This window comes from Camellia sinensis, chromosome 13 (assembly GCF_055761805.1).
Source record: "Camellia sinensis isolate YWXY chromosome 13, ASM5576180v1, whole genome shotgun sequence".
Lineage (NCBI taxonomy): Eukaryota > Viridiplantae > Streptophyta > Magnoliopsida > Ericales > Theaceae > Camellia > Camellia sinensis.
This window is the reverse complement of record NC_138973.1, coordinates 55,741,054-55,764,405: the sequence shown is the minus strand read 5'-3', so window position 1 is coordinate 55,764,405 and position 23,352 is coordinate 55,741,054. Positions and strand designations below refer to the sequence as shown.

The window sequence follows — 23,352 nt, the reverse complement described above, 5'->3', positions numbered from 1 at the left end:
GAGTTGGTGTTTCGTCTAACTTCGGATTCCCAACCGAGATGATTTACTCCGGTTGGAAGAGTTGGCGTTTTGTCCAACTTAGGATTCCCAATCGAGATGGCTTACTCCGGTTGGAAGAGTTAGTGTTTTGTCCAACTTAGGAATCCCAACCGAGATGATTTATCCCGGTTGGAAGAGTTGGTGATTTGTTCAACTGCTATTTCCAACCGAGATGATTTACTCCAGTTGGAAGAGTTGGTGATTTGTTCAACTTTGTTATTACCAACCGAGATGGTTATTTCAGTTTATGAAGTTGCTGTTTTGTTCTGCTTAAGTACTTCAACCGAGTTATGTATTCCAGTTGACGAGTTGTTTTGTTCAATCTATGATTTATACCGAGATGTTTTGCTGAAGATGGAATTGATGACAACCGTGCTAACACTTGGCAAAATTAGAGTTTTTCATTGATAGAAAATCAATACAAAAGGTGGGAACAGAGCCCGGTTACATCAGAAACGCAGAAAGCAAACATACAAAAAGAAAAGAAAACTAAACTAAGGGGGAGAGATTGGTAAACTCGTCCTCGGCGGCCTCAAGGTTGATGGTTGGACTTTTGTCTTGGGCACCGGGCTCGTCATGGCCAGGCTGCTCCTGCACCTCGGCATCCTCTGCCTCTGCATCTGTCTCGGCGTCTCCCTCTTCAAGCCCTTCCTCGGCCTCAGCTTGCAACCCGCTAAAGACGTTGTTTGCGTAAGGCACGAGGTAGACCGATAGGAAAACAGGAGGAGGATTGGCAAAAACGTCGGTGTCAGAGCCCTGGCCGAGATGCTCGCAGGCGGACTTCCAGCCAGCTTTGAAGTAAATGTCTTGTGTTGCAAAGACTTGTTTCTTATAGCTCTCCTCGGCTTCGTTGAAGCCGGCATTGTTAGCATCCCGGCAGTCTTTCTTCCGTGACTTTTTGAGCGCGTTTAGCTCGGTCTGGAGCTCATCCTGTTTTTTCACGGCCGCATCCAGCTGACCGAGCAGTCTGTTGTTGTTTGCATTAGCCATCTCAAGTGAAGACTTTGCTCGGCTTGGAGGCTCTGGACTTGGCTGGCTGTGTCATTGGCCTTTTGCTGAAGTCTATGGATGCGCTCCATTACTAGGTGTTGTTTCTGAATGGCCTACAAGAAGCAAAATTGATTAGAGAAGGAACCGGGCAAACACTTGTGAAAATTTTAGAGGCACATTGACTTACCCTAGCCATAGACTTCACTGATGATTTTATCAACCGAGTGTCAGGGACGTGGTCGCTGCCGACCACGTCGCTCGGTAGAAGAAGAGCTTTGGTAAGATCGAAGGCGAGCAAATGCTCTTTATCGCCCTTGATCGAAGCCGTGGCCGGGATGTCTTGACCCCGGTGCTTCAGCTGTGGACGCCAGGCTGGTACTGATACAGGAGTGTCAGATGGCTGCTCGGTAGTCAGCTCGGCGACAAGCTCGGCAGATGGGTCTGCGTGAGCTCTTTTACCAGTACGGCGAGGAGCAGGTTCTCGGTTGGACTGCCCGGTCGCTGGAGAGGCAAGAGCGACCACGGCGTCGCTGGATTGACCGGCGGCTGGCGAGCGGGTGACAACGCTCGGCATCTCGGCAGACGTGGCGGTGAGCAGGTTCTTGATTCTGCTTCGTTTGGCCATCTCGTGCTCCTCTGTCAAGCGAATGAGTGGAACGTTTGGCAGAGTTGGATTTGGTGGAGGTGTTGGAGCGCGGAGGAAGTCTGTAACTTTACTCCGGCGGGGAGCGGAGTATCTGTATGAGGGACTGTAGCCGAGCAATTGGTTGCAATCTCGGTCGCGGTAACGGAGCGCGGTCCTGATTACCTCTACGTTGGGGAAATGATAGTTGGCTTGCAAGGCTTGGATTGCTGCAAAAGAAACAAGAAAGAAAATGACTAAGTACAGAAACATGAAGAAAGTATATTAACCGAGCTAATTTGCGCGGCTTACATGTGCTGCCAAAGTTTTTGCTTATCATCCAGCCCGGTACATCGGCTGTCTCGTAATTGCCTAACACCCAGAAGAAATCATCGTCGTGAAGATCCTTGTCTGGTGTGCCGGTCACGATTTTCTCTATGCCCGGTCTAATCTTAAGATAATAGGCGTGGCCGTCGTTGGTGTGGCCTAGGGTGTATTGGCGCAGGATCTCGGCTAAACCTAGGCTTATGCCTAACCGGTTGTTTAGCTCGTGCACGCTGTTTATTATCCGGTAGGTGTTGGTGGATACTTGGGTTGGTGCTAGCCCGGTTCGGCGCAGGAACTCGGTCATCAGGGGATTGACTGGGAAGCGGAGGCCTCCTTCTACTATTGACAGCACGGTGAAGGGGCATTGGTCTAGTCTGCCCCAGGGTGTTGTCTCCTCTTCAGCCAATTCGAGATGGACGTCGGCTAGGATGCCGTACTCCTCTCTGAACGCAGCTAGCGCAGCCGGAGTATCCACTAGGAAGCGGAATTTCCCCATTTGTGGCCGGACTAAGGTAGCTCGGCTGAGGTGTTTGGCACAGTGGCAATTGGTAGTTGCTCGGTCTTGAGAGCCTGAGGAATGGACAGTGGTCCCCTTGGACTCTGCAGGAAAAGGATGGCAAGTGTAAGTGTGAGCGCGGTCGCGCAAAATGAGCTTTTCTTTAGCTCGATCATGAAGAGTGCCAAACCACCTCGGTTTCCTAAGCTAACTAAGGAGCTCGGTCGCCCAAGCGAACCAGATGTTAGCCCGGTTGAGTGACCAATTCCTTTTGCTATCTCGGTTTTGCTGGGGTTCTGACAAACATGTTATTTGCTCGGTTACAAAGGTTTTTTGGATCAAATGAAGACCAGGAGCCCGGTCCGCCCCCGTTCTTCAGTGTTCTTCAGGAAAAATGAAGAACACCATAAGTGATGGAGGGTTTGGGATGGTTTTTGGTGCCCGAATCCTAAAAGCTGCGTTTCTCTCCCCTAATGTGTGAAATATCGAAGAAAATGACGATAAAAGGGGAGTTTGAGGACTTACCAAGTTAGGGCAGTGCGTTCTCCACCTTGGAGCTCGAGTTCACGAATGGCAGAGGATGGGCAATAGCTCTGTGAAGCTTGATAAGCAAGAAAGGCAGTAAGAACGGAAGGAAGAGGGCAGGGGCATGTTTATAAAGGGTAAGAAACCGCCCAAATTCAAATTTGCAAAAACAGCTGGGTTAGCCGCTCGAGGGCGAATAAAAGGACGACACGTGTTCCCATTAATGCAGCGTCAGAGTTGAAGCGACAGGAAGGTTAGGCGAGACGACGACCGAGGAGCCAGCCGGGCTGGTCTTGAAGACAGGAATGAAAAACCGAGAAGTTGAACCGGGCAAGTTCTGAAGCCAGGAATAATAACCGGCCTGATCGCCATTCTGCAAACCGCGGACCGAGGACAAGATTATCCCGGTCAGTATAGGTAATCCCAGTCACGTTTCAGCGGACGGAATTAAGGGGCAATTGAGAGGGAGATTTATGATTTGGAATTGGGCCGAGGTAACGGCCGAGCGGGTTGAGAGCCTAATGGTGCATGGGGCCGAGATGACCGGCGATCTGCCCGGAGATGGGCTGCCAGGACTTGGGCCGGGCAGGAGTTGGGCCAAGTATGTGCCGCCCCAGACCGTAAAGAAGCTGTTCGGCAAGGCAGTGCTCGGTTGGACCGAGTTGCTCGATCAGGCGATGGTGGAGCCAGTCAAGCTGAGTGACCGGCGCCCGGAAAGGCGTGGTCAGCCGAGGTAATCGTTTGATCGGCAGGAAGGCCGACCACAGGAGGTGCCCCGGGCTAGGCTTTGCCGAGATGCCGCCTAGCCCGGTCCTTCTTGGGCTTAGCCAGTGAAGTGCTTGGGTATGAAGCACAGCACGACCGTGGATAGAGCAGCTCGGCTGCCGAGCTGCAGCTGAGAAGGCAGGCAGTTGAGATTAGGTGATGTTCAGCAAGGTTTACGCTGACAGATGGGATAGCGGAGCCACGTGTCAGGAGATGACTGGGAGTGGATATGGGGCGCAGAGAGTATATAAGCATGTCTGCACCCCCCATACGCGGGACGAACACTTTTGTAAGGAACTCCTGCACAAACTCTCTATCTACTCTCCCTAAGGTGTGTGCTAATTAGATCGTCGGAGGGGTTTTCCGGCCACACACCGCCGGGTAGCTCACCCTCATTGTATTTTTAGGTGATCGGACAGAAACGGAACTTGGAAGAAAGGAGTACGGACTTGCTAAAATATTTGCTCCCCGCACATGTACTTTATAATTATAGAAAAAATCACATAATTTCATACTTTTTGAGTCATAATTAAAAAAAATAAAAAATAAAAATCATAACTAAAATTTTAAAATAATATCATAATTAAAGAAAAAATTAATCATAATTAAAAATATATATATAATTAAAAGTGCATATAACGTGGTATTTTTTTAAGACATGATGTAACATTAATTTATGGAGTGTTTTAGAAAATTGATAAAAAATTAATTTTTTGACTTTTTGAGGGTTTTTTTTTTTTTTAAATCTGACTCTTTTAGTATTTTCTTTGTGACTCTTTCGAAAAAACTTGATAAAAAGCGCGCAAAAAAAAAAAAAAAAAAAAAAACTGACATTTTACCAAGTTTACAAATTACTCCTATAAACTGAGTTATTTTATACAGGCGAGTGATAATCATCGCTGCCTAGTCACATGATTCTTCTTCTTCTGCTGCTACCATATTTGATAAGCTCACACAGAAGAGCAGAGGCAAACAGATCTTCTACTCCCAAAAAATAAAAAAATGAGTTCAACCCAAACCCATCTTAGTGATCATGACAATCACGCTGTTCCCATAGTTGACTTGTCTCTCCTGCACCAAACTGATCCCCACACAAAATCTCTACTCATCGATCAAATCCACCAAGCATGCCTACAAATGGGTTGCTTTCAGGTCATCTCTCTCTCTCTCTCTCTCTCTCTCTCTCTCTCTCTCTATGTATGTATGTGCACACATGTGCTTTTGTTTTTTAATTTGTGAAGTGGGTTTTAATGTTGATGTAGATTGTTAATCATGGGATAAGTGAATCGGTGATAGAAGGAGCTTTAGATGTGAATTCAGAGTTCTTTGATATGCCAATTGCAAACAAGGAAGAGCTCATGTCTGATGATATATACAAGCCGGTGCGATTCAGTACGGTTCAGGGCAACAGTCCAATTGAGGGCCAATTTTTTATAAACTTCCTTAAGCTATATGCTCATCCTCTTGAAGATTTAGTGGCATTATGGCCTAATAATCCTCCTCATTACAGGTATTAATTTGATTAATTAATTAAAAAAATTGGGAGTAACATTTTACCTCATTACAATTAGCTACCTTGATGTTTCTTCAAATTCTCAATTGATTCTTTGAGGTTCTGGAAGTAACACAATTGCATAACAAATGTTACTCCATTATTCAACCTTTCATTCCAATGGAGGCTGTTGGAAATGGTGGAAAAAATTCTGGGTAAAACCAGAATTTTTTCTCAAGTTTGGTCTATTTTTTAGGTGGGCCCCGAGTGTCGATTTACTCGGGTCAAAGTGGTAACGCGTTCTATGCCGCGTTGTGATTCACGTGGTATATTTGGTTGCTCAAAACCATTACCGAGTGAATGGGAAATTGAAGCCAAAGTGTGCTCCATAGAAATGGAATTTTGGTGGAAATTTCTTAAAGTTGTAAATTGGCTTGTCCCACATTGATTTGGTGGGAAGTTTTGAAAGGGTTTATAAGGCTTAGAGTGAGATACTTGGGGTGTGCCCCAAGGGGTACCCAAGTGTTTTAGAGGGAGAGGTTATGGGCAAAATGGGCTAGACCCATTGGACCCAAAAATCACCACGCGCGCCGTCGTCCGGTCAAGCAGGCTGGACTGGACTGGGCTTGGGTGTGTGGTTGGGTTGGGCTTCTAATCTTTTTGGGCAAAAAATATTTAAATTTAATTTTATTTTTTATTAAAATAAAATTCAGAATTTAAATTAAATTGGTTTGGATTTTTTGTTCATCCAAACAGGGCTCTTCCCGTTTTCAAACAGAATTAAACGGATTTGGATTTATTGCTCATCCAAACAGAGCCCTTCCCGTTTTCAAACAGAATTAAACTGATTTGGATTTATTGCTCATCCAAACAGAGTCCTTCCCGTTTTGCTATCTGTTTGAATTCAAAACCAACAGGTATCATACCTGTTCAATTCAAAACCAAGAGCCACATACCTGTTCAATTCAAAACCAAGAGCCACCTTCACATCTATAAATAGGATCACCCTCATTTGATGTTTTCCATTCAGAAATTTCGTATTTCACTTCTGCTAATTATATTCTTCATCTTGTTGCATTTTATTTCCGAAAGAAAGAGTGTAAACACTTAGTGTGTTCGTAAGGCAAACAATTTGTAGTGCTGTTATTGTTTGTGGTAAGATCATTTCATCCTGGGAGATAGACGTCCAAATTCTGAAAGCACCGTGGAGAGGACGAATCTGTCTTAAGGACACAGTGTTAAACACTGGACTTGATCAGAAAAGTTATTCAAATAAATTAACCAAGTAAGTTGTTTAATTTTATTCTGTTTTTTATTTGTTTATTTAATCAGATTTTATTTTTGTTTTTGTAACAAAATAAAACCTGTGGTTTTATTTATTTATTATTATTTCGAGTTTGATTTTTGTAATCAAACAAATTCTCTCCTTTTATCTATTTCTTTTATTCTTATTGTTGTTTTGTACACAACAGAATTTAATCTATTTAAATACAGTGAAGATTGTCCAACAATCTTAAGACAGAACCTTTTTGGGTATCTTCATTGTATTTAATTTTCTGTGTTTTCAAATTAATATTCTGGTTGGAAAAACAAATAGTGATTTATACTATTTGACAGATAGTAGTAATATACTGTCTCTTTTCTTTGACAACAACTAGTAGTACGATACTGGTGTCATTAACAATTCAGAATATTATTTGGTATTACAGAAAATTCTTGTGATATTTTATTTTTCTAGTTTTAGTAACAAGGAAAATAAAATTATTTTGTTGTTATAATTATTTTCTGGTTTTAGTAACTAGAAAATTAATTTGTGTTTTAATATTTTCTGATTTTTGTAATCAGAGATTATGGCTACTACAACTGAAACTGCATCTGGCAGTGGTACTCCTATTGTTACACCTATATCGGTCCCTATCCAGAACCATGTTCATGTACCAATCAATCATGGAGAAAAACCGGAAAAATTTAATGGTACCGAGTTTAAGAGATGGCAGCAGAAGATGCTGTTCTATCTTACAACTCTTAATTTGGCCCGGTTTCTCCATGAAGAGGCTCCAGCACTTAAAGAGGGTGAAAGTGATCGGCAAGTTGTTGCCGCTGTAGATGCTTGGAAACATTCAGATTTCCTGTGCAGAAACTACATCCTAAATGGCCTTGACAATATGCTGTATAATGTATACAGTCCTCTGAAAACAGCAAAAGAATTGTGGGATTCTTTGGAGAAGAAATACAAGACAGAAGATGCCGGCACGAAGAAATTTGTCGTCGGTAAATTTCTGGACTTTGTTATGGTAGACTCCCAAACGGTAATATCTCAAGTTCAAAGTTTTCAAATAATTTTGCATGATATTCATTCAGAAGGTATGTCTCTTAGCGAGTCATTCCAAGTCGCTGCTTTAGTGGAAAAGTTGCCACCGGCTTGGAAAGATTTCAAAAATTATTTAAAACATAAACGCAAAGAGATGACTATGGATGAATTGATTGTAAGATTTAGAATTGAAGAAGATAACTGAAAGGCTGAAAAGAGGAATGGAAAAAATCCCATTGAGTCCAAGGCTAATGTGGTTGAACAAGTTCATAAACCACATAACAAAAAGAGGAAGTTTACTGGAGATGGTCCTAAACAAGGCGATAGTAGCAAGAAGTTCAAAGAAAAATGCTATAACTGTGGCAAAACTGGACATCGAGCTTCTGACTGCCGCCGCCCTAAAAAGAATCATGGAAGTACAAGTAAGAAGACCACCAATCAGGCCAATGTAACAGAATTGGATTACATCTCTGACGGAGTGAATGACATCAACCTTTCTGCTGTGGTGTCTGAGACTAACTTGGTTGGAAATCCCAAAGAGTGGTGGGTTGACACTGGAGCAACTCATCACATTTGTGCAGACAAGAAGATGTTCACTACCTACAATGAGGCTGCAAATGGTGAACAACTTTTCATGGGAAATTCTTCTACTTCTACTGTGGCTGGACAAGGGAAAGTAATCTTGAAGATGACATCAGGGAAAGAACTGACCCTCAACAACGTACTGCATGTACCTGACATCCGGAAGAATTTAGTTTCTGGGTCTTTGTTAAGTAAAAAATGGTTTTAGGCTTGTATTTGAGTCTGATAAATTTGTATTAACAAAGAGTGGTATGTATGTTGGTAAGGGATACATGAGTGATGGTCTCTTTAAGTTGAATGTAATGACAGTTGTACCGAAAGTTGCTATGAATAAGAATATCACATCTTTTGTTTATATTCTTGAGTCAAATTTATGGCATGGTAGATTAGGACATGTGAATTTTGATGCTTTGCGTAGATTAATTGGTTTAGATCATATACCAAAGTTTGAAATTAATCCTAATCATAAATGTGAAATTTGTGTAGAAGCGAAACTAACTAAGGCTCCATTTAAATCAGTTGAAAGAAAAACCGAACCTCTAGAATTAATTCATACTGATGTATGTGATTTAAAATTTATTCAAACTAGAGGAGGTAAAAAGTATTTCATAACATTTATCGATGATTGCACAAGATATTGTTATGTTTATTTACTTAGAAGTAAAGATGAAGCCTTAGAAATGTTTAAACTCTACAAAACAGAAGTTGAAAATCAACTTGGTAAAACCATTAAAATGGTTAGAAGTGATAGGGTTGGTGAATATGATGCACCATTAAATGAATTTTGTGCACAACATGGCATTATTCACCAAATTACAGCCCCTTATTCTCCACAGCAAAATGGAATTGCTGAAAGGAAGAATAGAACCCTAAAAGAAATGATGAATGCCATGTTACTAAGTTCAGGCTTACCACAGAACTTGTGGGGGGAAGCAATATTGTCTGCTAATTATGTTCTTAATAGAATACCCCATAAGAAAACCAAAAGCATTCCTTATGAATTGTGGAAAGGTCGACCACCTTCCTACAAATACTTAAAAGTGTGGGGGTGTTTGGCAAAAGTTGAAGTACCTGTTCCTAAAAAGACTAAGATTGGACCAAAAACAGTAGATTGTGTGTTTATTGGTTATGCTCAGAATAGTAGTGCATATCGGTTTCTGACTTATAAATCAGATATACCTGATATAAATGTGAACACTATTATAGAGTCAAGGAATGCTGTGTTTTTTGAACATGTCTTTCCTTACAAGAAAGGACAGGAATTAAGTTCACAGAAAAGAACTTATGATTGTACACAAAGTCAAGAGACTAATGACAATCAAACACAAGAGACTAGTAATAGTCTTGACCAACAGGATTTAACTAATGATGAACCTAGACGAAGTAAGAGAGCAAGAACATCAAAATCCTTTGGTCCAGATTTTCTGACATACTTGTTAGAAAATGAACCTCAAAGCTTTAAGGCAGCAATGACAGGTCCTGAAGCACCTTTGTGGAAAGAGGCTGTTAATAATGAAATTGAATCCATTATGCAAAATCATACTTGGGAATTGGTGGATCTTCCACCAGGTTCTAAACCTCTTGGATATAAATGGATATTCAAGAGAAAAATGAAAGCAGATGGTTCAATTGACAAGTATAAAGCAAGACTTGTTGTTAAAGGTTACAGACAAAAGGAAGGTCTGGATTATTTTGATACATATTCCCCTATGACAAGAATAGCATCCATTCGCATGCTTATTGCTATAGCAGCGTTGTTTAATTTAGAAATACATCAAATGGATGTTAAGACAGCTTTCTTAAACGATGATCTAAATGAAGAGATCTATATGGAATAACTCGAAGGGTTTGTAGTATCAGGGCAAGAAAAGAAAGTTTGTCGACTTGTAAAATCCCTTTATGGATTAAAACAAGCACCTAAGCAATGGCATGAAAAATTTGATCATGCAATGCTTACTAATGGGTTTAAGATAAACGAATGTGACAAATGCGTCTATGTTAAAAACACTGACCAAGGATATATCATAGTTTGTCTTTATGTGGATGACATGCTTATCATTGGAAGCAGTCAAAACATAATCAAATCAACTAAGCAGATGCTTAACAAAAGATTTGATATGAAAGATATGGGGTCGCAGATGTTATATTAGGAATGAAAATTACTAAAACATCTGACGGATATGCATTATCTCAATCTCATTATATTGAGAAAATTCTTGATAAATTTATCAAGGATGATTTGAATTTAGCTAGAACACCTGTAGACATCAGTCTTTATTTATCAAAAAATAAAGGTGATGCAGTGTCTCAGTTAAAATACTCCTAAATCATTGGAAGCCTAATGTACCTAATGAATTGTACTCGTCCTAATATAGCTTATGCTATCAGTATATTGAGTAGGTACACTAGTAACCCTGGAGAAGACCATTGGAAAGCGATCATTCGAGTTCTTAGATATCTAAGATTTACTCGTGATCATGGTTTGAACTTTACTCGATATCCAGCAATACTCAAAGGTTATTGTGATGCCAATTGGATATCGGATACTAAAGATTCAAAATCCACTAGTGGATATGTCTTTACTCTAGGAGGCGCTGCTGTTTCTTGGAAGTCCACGAAACAAACTTGCATCGCACGATCCACAATGGAATCCGAGTTCATTGCTTTAGACAAAGCAGGTGAAGAAGCAGAATGGCTTCGTCACTTCTTAGAAGACATTCCAATGTGGCCAAAACCTGTGCCAGCTATTTGCATTCATTGTGATAGTCAATCTGCAATAGGCAGGGCACAGAATCACATGTATAATGGTAAGTCACGATATATTCGTCGTCGACATAATACCGTAAGGCAATTGTTGTCAAATGGAATAATCTCAATAGATTATATAAAATCTAAAGAGAATATTGCGGATCCGTTAACAAAAGGTTTGACAAAAGAGCTAGTGTATAGTTCATCGAAGGGGATGGGATTAAAGCCTATTACATAAGAGTCGTCATAATGGTAACCCTACTTATATGACTGGAGATCCCAAGAACTAAGTTCAAAGGGACAACTAAGTTATGTATGGCTCGCCAGAAATCACCAAGGGATTAAAATTCCTACCCATTCCTATGGTGAGAGTGATATCTGCAATATATGTTGTCTGCAGGGGTATAAGGATAAGCTTTGCTTTTTAATGATTACTTATATCTTGATTAAGACATAAAATCAAGATGAGTATAAGGAGATACTCACAATAAGAATCACCTATATGAGTGTTGAACTGGGGCCGGTTCTATGAGAATGAAGAGGCTAAATTCTCTAGAAACACTTATGAAAACCAGGTGCGTTCAAGGCCAAAATGAACACAACAGTGAGAACCACGATGTGTTAGAAGATATTTTGTGTGAAATCTATTGTCTTGGCTTACACAAACGGCTGAACAATTCAAGGCATCGCGTCCATTGGTTAGCCAGTAAGTCCGATAGGTTATCACTAGGGAAGGTTCAAGGCCGAAAACTACCTATCCTGATGCAAGATATTTTCGACTTATACTCTTTCGTTAAGTCTACATATTGTTGCATTTCCGTTGTCATCAAATTCCATTCATGTGGGGGATTGTTGGAAATGGTGGAAAAAATTCTGGGTAAAACTAGAATTTTTCCTCAAGTTTGGTCTATTTTTTAGGTGGGCCCCGAGTGTCGATTTACTCGAGTCAAAGTGGTAACGCGTTCTATGCCGCGTTGTGATTCACGTGGTATATTTGGTTGCTCAAAACCATTACCGAGTGAATGGGAAATTGAAGCCAAAGTGTGCTCCATGGAAATGGAGTTTTGGTGGAAATTCCTTAAGGTTGTAAATTGGCTTGTCCCACATTGATTTGGTGGGAAGTTTTGAAAGGGTTTATAAGGCTTAGGGTGAGATACTTGGGGTGTGCCCCAAGGGGTACCCAAGTGTTTTAGAGGGAGAGGTTATGGGCAAAATGGGCTAGACCCATTGGACCCAAAAATCACCACGCGCGCCGCCGTCCGTCCGGTCGGGCGGGCTGGGCTGGGCCTGGGCTTGAGCGCGGGTGCGTGGTGTGTGGTTGGGTTGGACTTCTAATCTTTTTGGGCCAAAAACATTTGAATTTAATTTTATTTTTTATTAAAATAAAATCCAGAATTCAAATTAAATTGGTTTGGATTTTTTGTTCATCCAAACAGGGCCCTTCCCGTTTTCAAACAGAATTAAACGGATTTGGATTTATTGCTCATCCAAACAGAGCCCTTCCCGTTTTCAAACAGAATTAAACTGATTTGGATTTATTGCTCATCCAAACAGAGCCCTTCCCATTTTGCTATCTGTTTGAATTCAAAACCAACAGGTATCATACCTGTTCAATTCAAAACCAAGAGCCACATACCTGTTCAATTCAAAACCAAGAGCCACCTTCACATCTATAAATAGGACCATCCTCATTTGATGTTTTCCATTCAGAAATTTCGTATTTCACTTCTGCTAATTATATTCTTCATCTTGTTGCATTTTATTTCCGAAAGAAAGAGTGTAAACACTTAGTGTGTTCGTAAGGCAAACAATTTGTAGTGCTGCTATTGTTTGTGGTAAGATCATTTCATCCTGGGAGATAGACGTCCAAATTCTGAAAGTACCGTGGAGAGGACGAATCTGTCTTAAGGACACAGTGTTAAACACTGGACTTGATCAGAAAAGTTATTCAAATAAATTAACCAAGTAAGTTGTTTAATTTTATTCTGTTTTTTATTTGTTTATTTAATCAGATTTTATTTTTGTTTTTGTAACAAAATAAAATCTGTGGTTTTATTTATTTATTATTATTTCGAGTTTGATTTTTGTAATCAAACAAATTCTCTCCTTTTATCTATTTCTTTTATTCTTGTTGTTGTTTTGTACACAACAGAATTTAATCTATTTAAATACAGTGAAGATTGTCCAACAGAGGCCTCCAACACTAGTAAGCATTCTGCCTAACAAAAGTACATTAAAAAGAAGAAGAAAAAAAAGCGTATTAGGCATTTTGTTTGATCATTTTACCTAGTGTACAAGGGTAACTACTGGTTTGGTAATTAAAAACTTGGCCCACTTTATGTATTAACGTCTGTTAGCAAAAATTTAGTTTGGGTCAAATCAACAGAGTGGATTTGATAGAGAAATCAATTTTCACAAACAAATCAAACAATGTGGTTGGTGTGCTAAGACTTGGACAGATTCAAGGATTTCTTTGGAGGTTGTAACGTGAAGAAACAGAGATAATCACACTGGAAATGTGATTAATAATACTTAAACTTGTCACTTAATTACAATAATCAAATTACAAGTTTTATAGCACTACAATCCACAGGCCCAAAATGAGTTAACAAGAACTTAAACTACTATTACTCCTAAGTACATGTACTGAACTACTCTTAGATAAGTTATTGCTACTCCTAGATTTTACAAGTAATGTGAATTGGGTTGAAGGTCCTTCTCTCTTCTCATTTTCAGCTTTTATGCTGCTCCACTGGTGTCAAGACCCAAACCCGCCCCTATAGGTTTAACATCGTAACCGGCCAGTAATCCTGGGATTACCAAAGGCTTTTGAACAGATTAACTTATGATAGGGGTTGTGGAAGCAGATAAATAAAATATACATAGTCCATTGAGTTATGCAGACATATATGGAACAGAAAATTTAAAACTTAATTATACATGCACATATGATGTCACGACCCAAACATGCCCCTATAGGTTTAGTGTCGTAACCAGCCAGTAATCCGATATTACCATAGGCCTTCCCGTACAATAAAAAATAATCGGGGTTTGTGGAAGAAAAATACAAAAATACCAATAGTCCAATAAGGTATGCATCTATATGAACAAACATGTACACATATAAACGTTAACTTACCCACATAACGATACATAACTTATAACATAATATCTTATACATAACATATGCCCATGCTGAACATGTACATCATGACCAAAAGTTTGACAATGGCCTCTTAGGCCTAGCGCCAACTCGGAGGCACTCAAAACAACTCGGTAGGCTTCAAAACAGTGGCTTGGTTAAAGACCCCTTGTAAACTTGTCCTTCAGGACCCTCACCTATACATATACATAAAAAAAATAGTGAGCTAAAACCCAGTGAATAACATTAAAGTAAAAAGGTTAATAATAATGTCCGCTCAAACATTAAAAGCAATTCACATGTTCGTTAAGGAAAAGTATATCAGTCATAAGGATCCACGTGCATATATAGCGGTCTTTCAAACCATAATCTATACGGACAATCATATAACTCGATGTCATGTACACACTTGGCCATGGTATTATTACTCTCAGGCGAGAGCCACATGCATATAGGCCTCGGTATTGTTACCTCCGGGTAAGGGCTACGTGAATATAGACCACGGTATTATTACCCCCGAGTAAATGCCACGTGAACGTAGACTGCGGTATTGTTACCCCCGGGTATGGGCCACGTGAGTATATTGCATGAAGTGGGATACTCATTCATTCAGTAAATCATGTCACTGTAGAAACAATTCTTAACAATAACAATCACAGTCAGATACGCATTCATTCAGTAAATCATATCACTATAGAAACAATTCTTAACAATAACAAACAGTCAGAAAGAATAACTCAAACATATCTTTACAACATTGTTACTCACAGTTCGTTCTGTGAGGCATGTGGCTAGGGTGCAGTGTCTGACCTATATGAACACAGACAAGCACAATGGTTTAATATATAGTCTCACTGGTTCAATTACTCGTTACTTAGTCGTTAAATCTTTCCGTTTCACCATATGAAAACCATGCAAACGGAGGCCTAACAGTCCGAGACATAGCCAGAAAAACAGGTTGGATCTGCCTTGTTGGCCGCATGTGCGGTGGCCTTGGCCGCACAAGTGGTAGTGAAACAGTAGGCAATTTTGAAGGTTGGCCGCTCGAGCGGTGGCCCAGGCCGCTCGAGCGGTCTGGGTCTATTTGCAGCCCGAAAATCTGCTCTTGAATGGAATCTCATTATTTCCAATATCAAACTTCATTTTCATGTATTTCAAGGCCAAAAACTCATAAAAACATGTTGAATGCAACATATCTAGTTTAAACAAAATCATAACCATAACTTCAAAATGGAGGTTAAATTTTATACAAAACATTCAAACCCTTGAGTTGAGATACAAAGTCATCAGTTATGCAAATTGAGCTCTCATCCTTGAAATTCAGGGGGTTTATTCTTCAAATCTCAAGAATCATGCAAGAAAATAAATTGATGAACATGATTTCCATGAATCTATGCCATACATGAGGATACAACGTGCTCTTAATAATATATGGAAAAGTACATGCAAAACTCACACATAAGTCATAAATTCAACTGTATAACACTTAATCTTCAAGAATTAAGAGTTAAGATTCTTACGAAGGGCCTTTATAGGTACTTAATCTTGCATAATCTTGTTGAATACAAGCTTGATCTTAAGCCTCTCCTTCAAGTTCCACACCTTCCTCTTGGTTTCCCTCTTTCTCTAAACCTCTCTCTCTTTCTCTAGATTTTTCTTCTTCTTTTGTTGACCCTAAGCAATGTGTATATATATATATATGTACTATCTAATATTTAATTAAATCCAATTTAATTCATTCTAAATCAGAATTTTACAAAACTTCAGGTTCGGTCTTAAAAATCACACTGATCACGAATATGTATTCCGTTCTGGTTTCTGAAGCCTCTAAGGCCTTCAATTTCAGTGTAAAGTCGCAATGAAACCATCCAAACGCACCTTAATGAATCGGATGACATCAATTTTCAATTAAACTTCCTAAATGGCTCTAAAAATTCCCATTAGCATATCCATGTACTCAATTTCGGTTTCTGAACCCATTAAGGTTATCAATTTCAGTTCCAAAGTTGTAGCCCCAACAGATATTTCTCCAATTTCGACAGATATTCTCAAATTAATTCATATTAACGCATAGTTAAGAAAAATAGTTGTAACACGCATTTCGGGACCATTACATATGACGTCAATATTTCATAAGTCATGCATCAACATGTAGATACCACCAAAACGGATAACAAAACAAAGCATATACGGAATTCTATAATATGGTTCACAACTTGACTTCGGTAGAACGGGAACCTCCTCGAGAGGCACAGTGGCTGGCTGACAAAACAACTCTCCAGGCAGCAGCTTAGGCCTAGTCACGCACCTGCTCACCTACATACATAATATAAATAGTGAACGATAGCCTAGTAAATAATAACAGAGTAAAAGGTTTTAATGAATGTTGTCTATCACAGTGTCAGAAATCCGAGGTTATATCAGGAACAAATTTTTTGCATATTAGATTCATGTACATATTCATATTCGTATTCAAAGTTCATACATCTCACATAATGGTACGTGGTACATCCATTAGCGTTAACAAATCCGATGACCCATATTTGGGATGGCCATAAAGGCATTCCGATGACTCATGTGCACAAAGACATTTCCGATGACCCATAAAGGGACGGCCATAGAGGCATTCCGATGACCCATAGAGGGACGGCCATAAAGGCATTCCGATGACCTGTAGAGGGACACATATCATATGATGCTAAGAATGCCATGAATATATTTTAGAAACTTAGACCATCATTCATTCATACAAAACATAGCATCTCAGAAAACTAATCATTTCATATCATCAGAAAATAATTAAAGTTAAACATAACTTTACAAAGTCATTACTCATAGAGGGCTCCACTTGTAAAACAGACAAAGCAGACAAATCAGATAAATTGTGGCGCGTGACCTACACAAACATAACAGACACACACATTGGAACACACACCCAACTTATTTTATTTCGTTTTTAGTGTGTTTCTACGTCTTATCCTCATTATTATGTCTTAATTAGGGTTTAAGAATGCCTAAAATACAATGAGGATGCTAAAATGTACTTAGAAATGTTGAAAACGGGGGTCTCGCTGGAGTGCAGCTTCTTTCGCTCGAGAGGATGTCCACACATATAAGTGGTCGCTCAAGCGCAACTTCCTTCACTCGAGCAATCTGCAAAATTTACAAAAGTACTGATTGCTTGATTTTTTCACTCGAGGCACGCTTGACGGTCGCTCGAGCGTGAGACTGAGGTCTTCGCGCGAGCGCAACTCTTGTCGCTCGAGCGGTCTGCAAAATGTGAAACTTCTGGGGGCATGCATTTTACACTTGAGCATAGACTTATCCGCTCGAGCGGTGGTGCAAGAAAATACGTGTGGTCACTCGAGTGTAGGTTTCATCGCTCGAGCGGAGAGACAAATTCTGGAATTTCCAGATTGATGTTCTAAGCCCAAAACTCAAATTCAAAGCTATAAATCATGCTCTTTTTGGGCCAAAAACTGAAGGAAACTTGTGTAAACTTGTAAAATATGGTGAATTCAAAATTATTTCGCAAAATCAAAGCCCAAAAGTATACCAATTGCTTAAAACCCAACTTGAAAATTAAAGAACATAACTTGAAGTTAACATGCATGAATTGGGTTGACTTCTAAGCTTTCAAAACATGATCAAATGAAGTTAAATGTTGTAAGTTATGATGAATTCCCAAAATCAAGTGAGACTTAGTACATGCATGAGGGAATTCTTTTGCAAACAAGAGCAAAACTCCATGAAATGTACATGCATGCATGGGATGCTCATCTTTTCTACTTCCTTAGCTCAATTCTCATGTTTAACCACCTTAATCTCATGAATTCTTCCACTAATGTCTAGAATGCAAAGCTTAAGGACAAAATTCTCACCTTGAGTCTTCAATTCTTTGGGGTTTGATGATGATTTGAGCAATTCTCCAATTTCCAAGCAATTTCCTACCAGACTTCAAGGTTTGATCTCAATTCTTGCCCTCTCTCTCTTTCTCTTTTCTCTTCAAGGAGGGGTGATATGAGATTGTAAAGTGAACTAATGAGTTCATATGGGCCTTACATAGGCTTGAATTAATGAGACTTAATTAAAGCTAAACAAATGGACATCAATTATTCTAATTTACTCGTTTCGAGTCGAATTTCAATCAAAACCTACCATAAAATTCTAAAAAGTCTGAATAATACATAAATCAAGTTAATTTCGTGATCGGATGCCGATAAGGCTTTTAATTCGCAGAACGAAACATAAACATGAACAGATCTTTCTATGATAGACAAATAGGGTGTGTTTGATTGGACGGACTGGAAAATGGGGGATTAGAATCCATCGAACTTGAGTCTTGGGACTATGAATCCCCCGGACTATTTGGTCGGATTGGATATGTATCCTGTGTTTGTTTTTTCATGGGATTAGATGTCTGGATAGGACTATTTTCAGTGAATCCAACATTTGGTTGGACGGACTGGATAGGATAAATGAACAAAAGACTATTTTACCCTTTTTCAATTGTTTACTAAGTAATAGCAATATTAAACATATCTTTAATATTTTAATTATTTTTAGTAAACATTAAACATACTAATGGTTAAATTTTGTTTAAAGATACTTAAACATACTAATATTGATAAAAAATTGACTGGTACAGATTATTTTTATTTAAACAAATAAAAATTTATTGTTGAAATTAAACATACTAATGGTTAAATGTTTAAATTTTTATTTAAACAATTAACATTGAAATTATTTTGATGTACAGATTATGTTTAAACAATTAACAATTAACAATTAAATAAATGTTGATGCACAGATTATGTTTAAACAATTAACAAATGTTGATGTAATTAACAATTAACAAATGTAGATGTAATCAAATGTTGACGTATTAAAACATAATTTAATAGATATTAAATAAATATACATGTTGATGTACAGTTGTTGAAATAATTTAATAAACATGTTGATGTACAAATGTTTAAATGTTTAAATAAAACATAATTTAAATAAATGAAATTATTTATTGTTGAAATTAAACATTTAATTGTTTAAATAAAACATCTATTAAAACATCTATTAAATTTAAATAATGAAATTAAATAAAACATAAACAAAATTTTTAAATAAAACATCAATAAAATATCTATAAAAAATTATTTTAAAAAATTAAATAAATAAAACATTAATAAAAAGTTAAATAAAATTATTTTATTTTTAAATTGAGACATTTAAATTTTATTAAATTTTATTAAATATAATACATAATTAAATAATAGAGGGTCAAAATTGTCATTTTCGTATCTAATCCAAACAGTGATTAGTCCCCCCAAAATAATCCCACCCCCCCAAGGACAGGATAGTCCCCCATATGGGGGACATGGAGTCCGGCCGGACATGGAGTCCGCCGGATTAAAAAAAAATCAAACGACGGATAAGGAGGAAGGCCGGACATGGAGTCCAAATAGTGGATAGTCCCCCCCTTATTCCCCCAATCAAACACACCCATAGAGACACGAATAATACAACACACATGTAATTAATTCAGAATTTCATCGTAATTACTCATTGAATATTCTTAATCATGGTTTAACGGTTAATCATAGATCGGAGTTGTTACAACTGGCCATGTCAAAAAGCCACGTGTCCTTTTTACTGGTAGCTTCTACTTGCCCGTGATCCATAACTGCTGCAACTGTCAAAAGCTTCCTTTTCCTTTGAAATTGTAACATGTAATGTCCCTGATCTTCTCTCCAAGCCACTATCTTCATGTCCACGATTCTTGGACCCTTATTGTTCATGCCCATGCCCTTTGACATGCCTATCGACAGAGAATTCGAATTTTTGGTGCCAACAATTCCAAAGGTTAGCTATGTAACCAATTTAATTCGTCCCAAACACTCATTAATGGGTACTAATTGAGCGTTAATTTTTTTACTTTACCTAGTGTATACTTTAATAACACTTTCCATTCTTGAAATTAGTTTGGCTGTCAAAAAACCTAGCCATTGGAGAAGTTCCAAGTTACGTTTGGATGACAAGAACGAAAAAAAGAGGAAATGAAAATTTCATTTTCAAAAACTCATTATTAGTATTAAGATCTCTATGTCAATACAAGCCAAGCATTTGGTTAGGATTTTTTTAATTATAAAATAATAAAGTTTTAAATATTGTGGGTGCATTTACTTGTTTTACTCTCTTTCAAGAATGTGACATTTTTATATGAGGACCAGGATGTTAGAATGAGATTATATTAAGGTAGTGTTTGGTTCATTAGAATGAATTGAAATGTAATGATCATTCTATTAGAATGTCTATTCTTATATTTGGTTCACAAAAATAAAAATGTCATGGCTATTATATAGTATTTCACCAGACTTCACCTGCTGTGTGGTTCTCTATCTAGCAAAATGGGTCTCTCTTTTTTTTCTTTTTTCTTCTTCTTCTTCTTTCTTTTTTTTTTTTCTTTTCTTTTCTAATTCTTTTTTTTTTTTTTTTTTTTTTTTTTTTTTTGGGATATGGTGGACCATTTGTTTAAATCCGTGAAGGAAGTGAAAAAAGCATATAATTTTCCATAAATCCCTAAGGTTTGTTTGATAAGAATGAAAAATATGATAAAAAGTTGAAGTGATATAAAGTGAAATGAAATAAAGAAAAGTGAAAGAAAAATTTATTTTCTTATGCATTTGTTTAAGATGAATTTTTTGAGAAAAAGTTGTACTCCTACTAAAATTGAGAAAAAACTGAAATTTGCAACAAAAACAAAAAACTGAAATTCCCCTTCATTATTTACAAAAAAAAAAACTGAAATTTCCCTGCATTATTTGGAGAGAGAGAGAGAGAGAAAACACTGAAAGCCAAATAAGCATAGTGATATAGGTTGTACATAAAGTTCAACTTTTCTTGCACTTTCCGAAGTTCAAATGTTTTCTCTGTCCCACACTTCTCTTTTATTATAACCAAACTCACCAAGAAACTTATGATCATATGACAGAAAAGATGGAAACGTACACCAAGGAGGTGATGAAACTAAGCATTGAAGTACTTGGAGCCATTACGGAGAGCTTAAACTTGGCTCCGACATACCTAAGAGACAAATTGGAGCAAGGGTTCCAAATGATGGGCATCAATAGCTACCCACCAAGTTCCAAAACAAATGTCAAGATTGGTATAGTGTCTCATACAGATCATAGCATCATCACAATTCTCCTCCAAAGTTGCTCAGGCCTTCATGTCATGGACACCAGTGGCAGTAGCAGTGGTGGTGACGGTGCTTGGAGGGTTGTCCCTGAGATGAAGGGCACCTTGGTAGTCCTTGTTGGAGATCATCTACAAGTATTGAGCAATGGTATCTACAAGAGTGCGTTACACCGCGCAGTCCCGAGCACAGATGAAACCAGGCTGTCCATAGCTAGTTTTCACAGTCTAGCCATGGATGAAGTGGTTGAGCCTGCTCCAGAGCTGGTGGATGAAGAGCACCCAAAAGGGTACAGAGGAAGTAGCTTCCAAGACTACATCAACCATCTCTATTCTAAAAAAGAAAAAACCTTCATTGAGACTCTTAGAATGAATTGACATGTTTGTGATAGATGATGTGGTCTCAAATTCTACAGCTTGATTGACATTGTATTGTGTACTTCTATAGAAATGATATACATACAAATTGTGTTTTCAGTTGCATTGTATTAGCATTTAGCAATGGTATCTACTCTGTTATATAAAGTCTACAAAATTGAAAGATTTGTTAGAGTTTTTTCTTGAGTTTTCTTTTTTCTCTTCATCTACAATTTTGTTTTTGTCAATCAATAAAATATCAACTGATTGATTTTCGTAGCACGCCTTCTAGTATAATATATACATGTCATGTTTTCACTATGTATTACTATGGCCATGGTTATGCTTTGTTTTGAGATTTTTCAATGCACTTCAAATTCTACGGTGTGTTGTTACATGATGATAACGGGATCTGCTTAATGCATTCACAGTGACACGATATGGTGAGACTCGAAAAACGTATCTCAAGACACAGTGGTGTTTGGGAAGTGACTTTTTATGTAGGTTTTTTTAGTTGTAGGATATTATTGGATAAAAAATTTATAGTGTTTGGGAAGATAGTTGGGTTCTTTTGTGGTTGGATGTGATATTTATGAGAAAAAAAGTGAAATGATTATGGAGTTGGATGTGATATTTTGTTTGGATTTGTTTTTTTTTTTTGGTTTTGCAAAACTTTTGTCTTTTAGTGAAAAAAATGAGAAAAAAATTTGGAAACCAAGTTCCCAAACACCACCTACAATTGTGTGACGGGAAGTGTACTGAGTTAGAGAATATCATAACGTATTACTATGATCTTGAGTAGCCATCACAATTGGTCAATAGGTGGTTGGCCTGGAGGGTCAGGTGAATCAGACTTTCCCATCTGATTTTTTGCTGCATACAATTATTAGGCTTTAAAGATAGAAAGCAGAGAACCCCAATGGTGCTTGTGTTGTGTGGCGTGGGAGTGAAATTGAATTCCTTTCCAACATGTATCATCAATTTTTTCACATGCAGTTGCAGAATTTTTTATTTTTTATTTTTTAATTTTATTATTATTTTTTGCATCATGCCTGATCTATGAACCCACAAAGTTGTTGCAATTATATCTGTATACTTATATCTGGTAGGCCTAACTTGAACCAGCAAATTGATTCATAGATCACAGAGGTAGTCATGAGCCAATTCATGAGCTAATTCATGAGCCACCAACCATCTGACTTTGATTTAATTATAAAAATGGAAATATTAAATGGAGAACACTCCAAAATTTCACTTTTAGGCAATTTGTGGGATTCAGGTGGCACCTTCTTGGGGCATAGACACCATGATTGGAAAACTAGTGGAACTACAGTAGTAGATATGCTCAAAGGATGCTTGATAAATCCATATGAATTCATAGCCAAGAATTATCTGTCTTCAAATTTCTCTATCTCTCTATCCCGATATATTCCAATCATTGAATTACATAAAAATTTCGAAACATATGAATTTTAAGACATAATCTAATAATTAGAGATGCAGATAGAGAGATTTGATACAAAAAATATCGTGGCTATACTCATGACCATAAAAGGAAATATGTTCAGTTGTTCCAACCATATGCAAAAAAAACGAGTATTGTCCTTTGGTGTAGCTGACGGATGGCAGTTGGGATAATCCTTGAAAAGATAAAACAAAGGATAATTTATATCGAATTATCATTTATTTTAATGCACCTTGTTGTAGTTAAAGTAGGGACATAGAATTTCACAATAATTAGGTGGGTGATTCTATTTACAGCACA

General features: G+C 37.9%; 1 protein-coding gene across 2 annotated transcripts in view; it reads left to right on the top strand.

Annotated features, from left to right (window-relative positions):
- Positions 1-4,597: 4,597 nt before the first annotated feature.
- Positions 4,598-23,352, top strand: part of LOC114284843 (2-oxoglutarate-dependent dioxygenase 21, chloroplastic) — a 79,844-nt gene continuing 61,089 nt past the window's right edge. The window contains exons 1-3 of one of the 2 annotated variants that reach the window (XM_028227789.2): positions 4,610-4,916; positions 5,027-5,274; positions 21,026-21,713. In XM_028227789.2, the coding sequence (XP_028083590.2) occupies positions 4,767-4,916; positions 5,027-5,274; positions 21,026-21,608 (981 nt within the window). In that variant the 5' untranslated portion in view covers positions 4,610-4,766 and the 3' untranslated portion in view covers positions 21,609-21,713. Of the gene's footprint in view, positions 4,917-5,026; positions 5,275-21,025; positions 21,714-23,352 lie in introns of those variants that run through there. The other variant, XM_082902247.1, reaches the window with a different exon arrangement.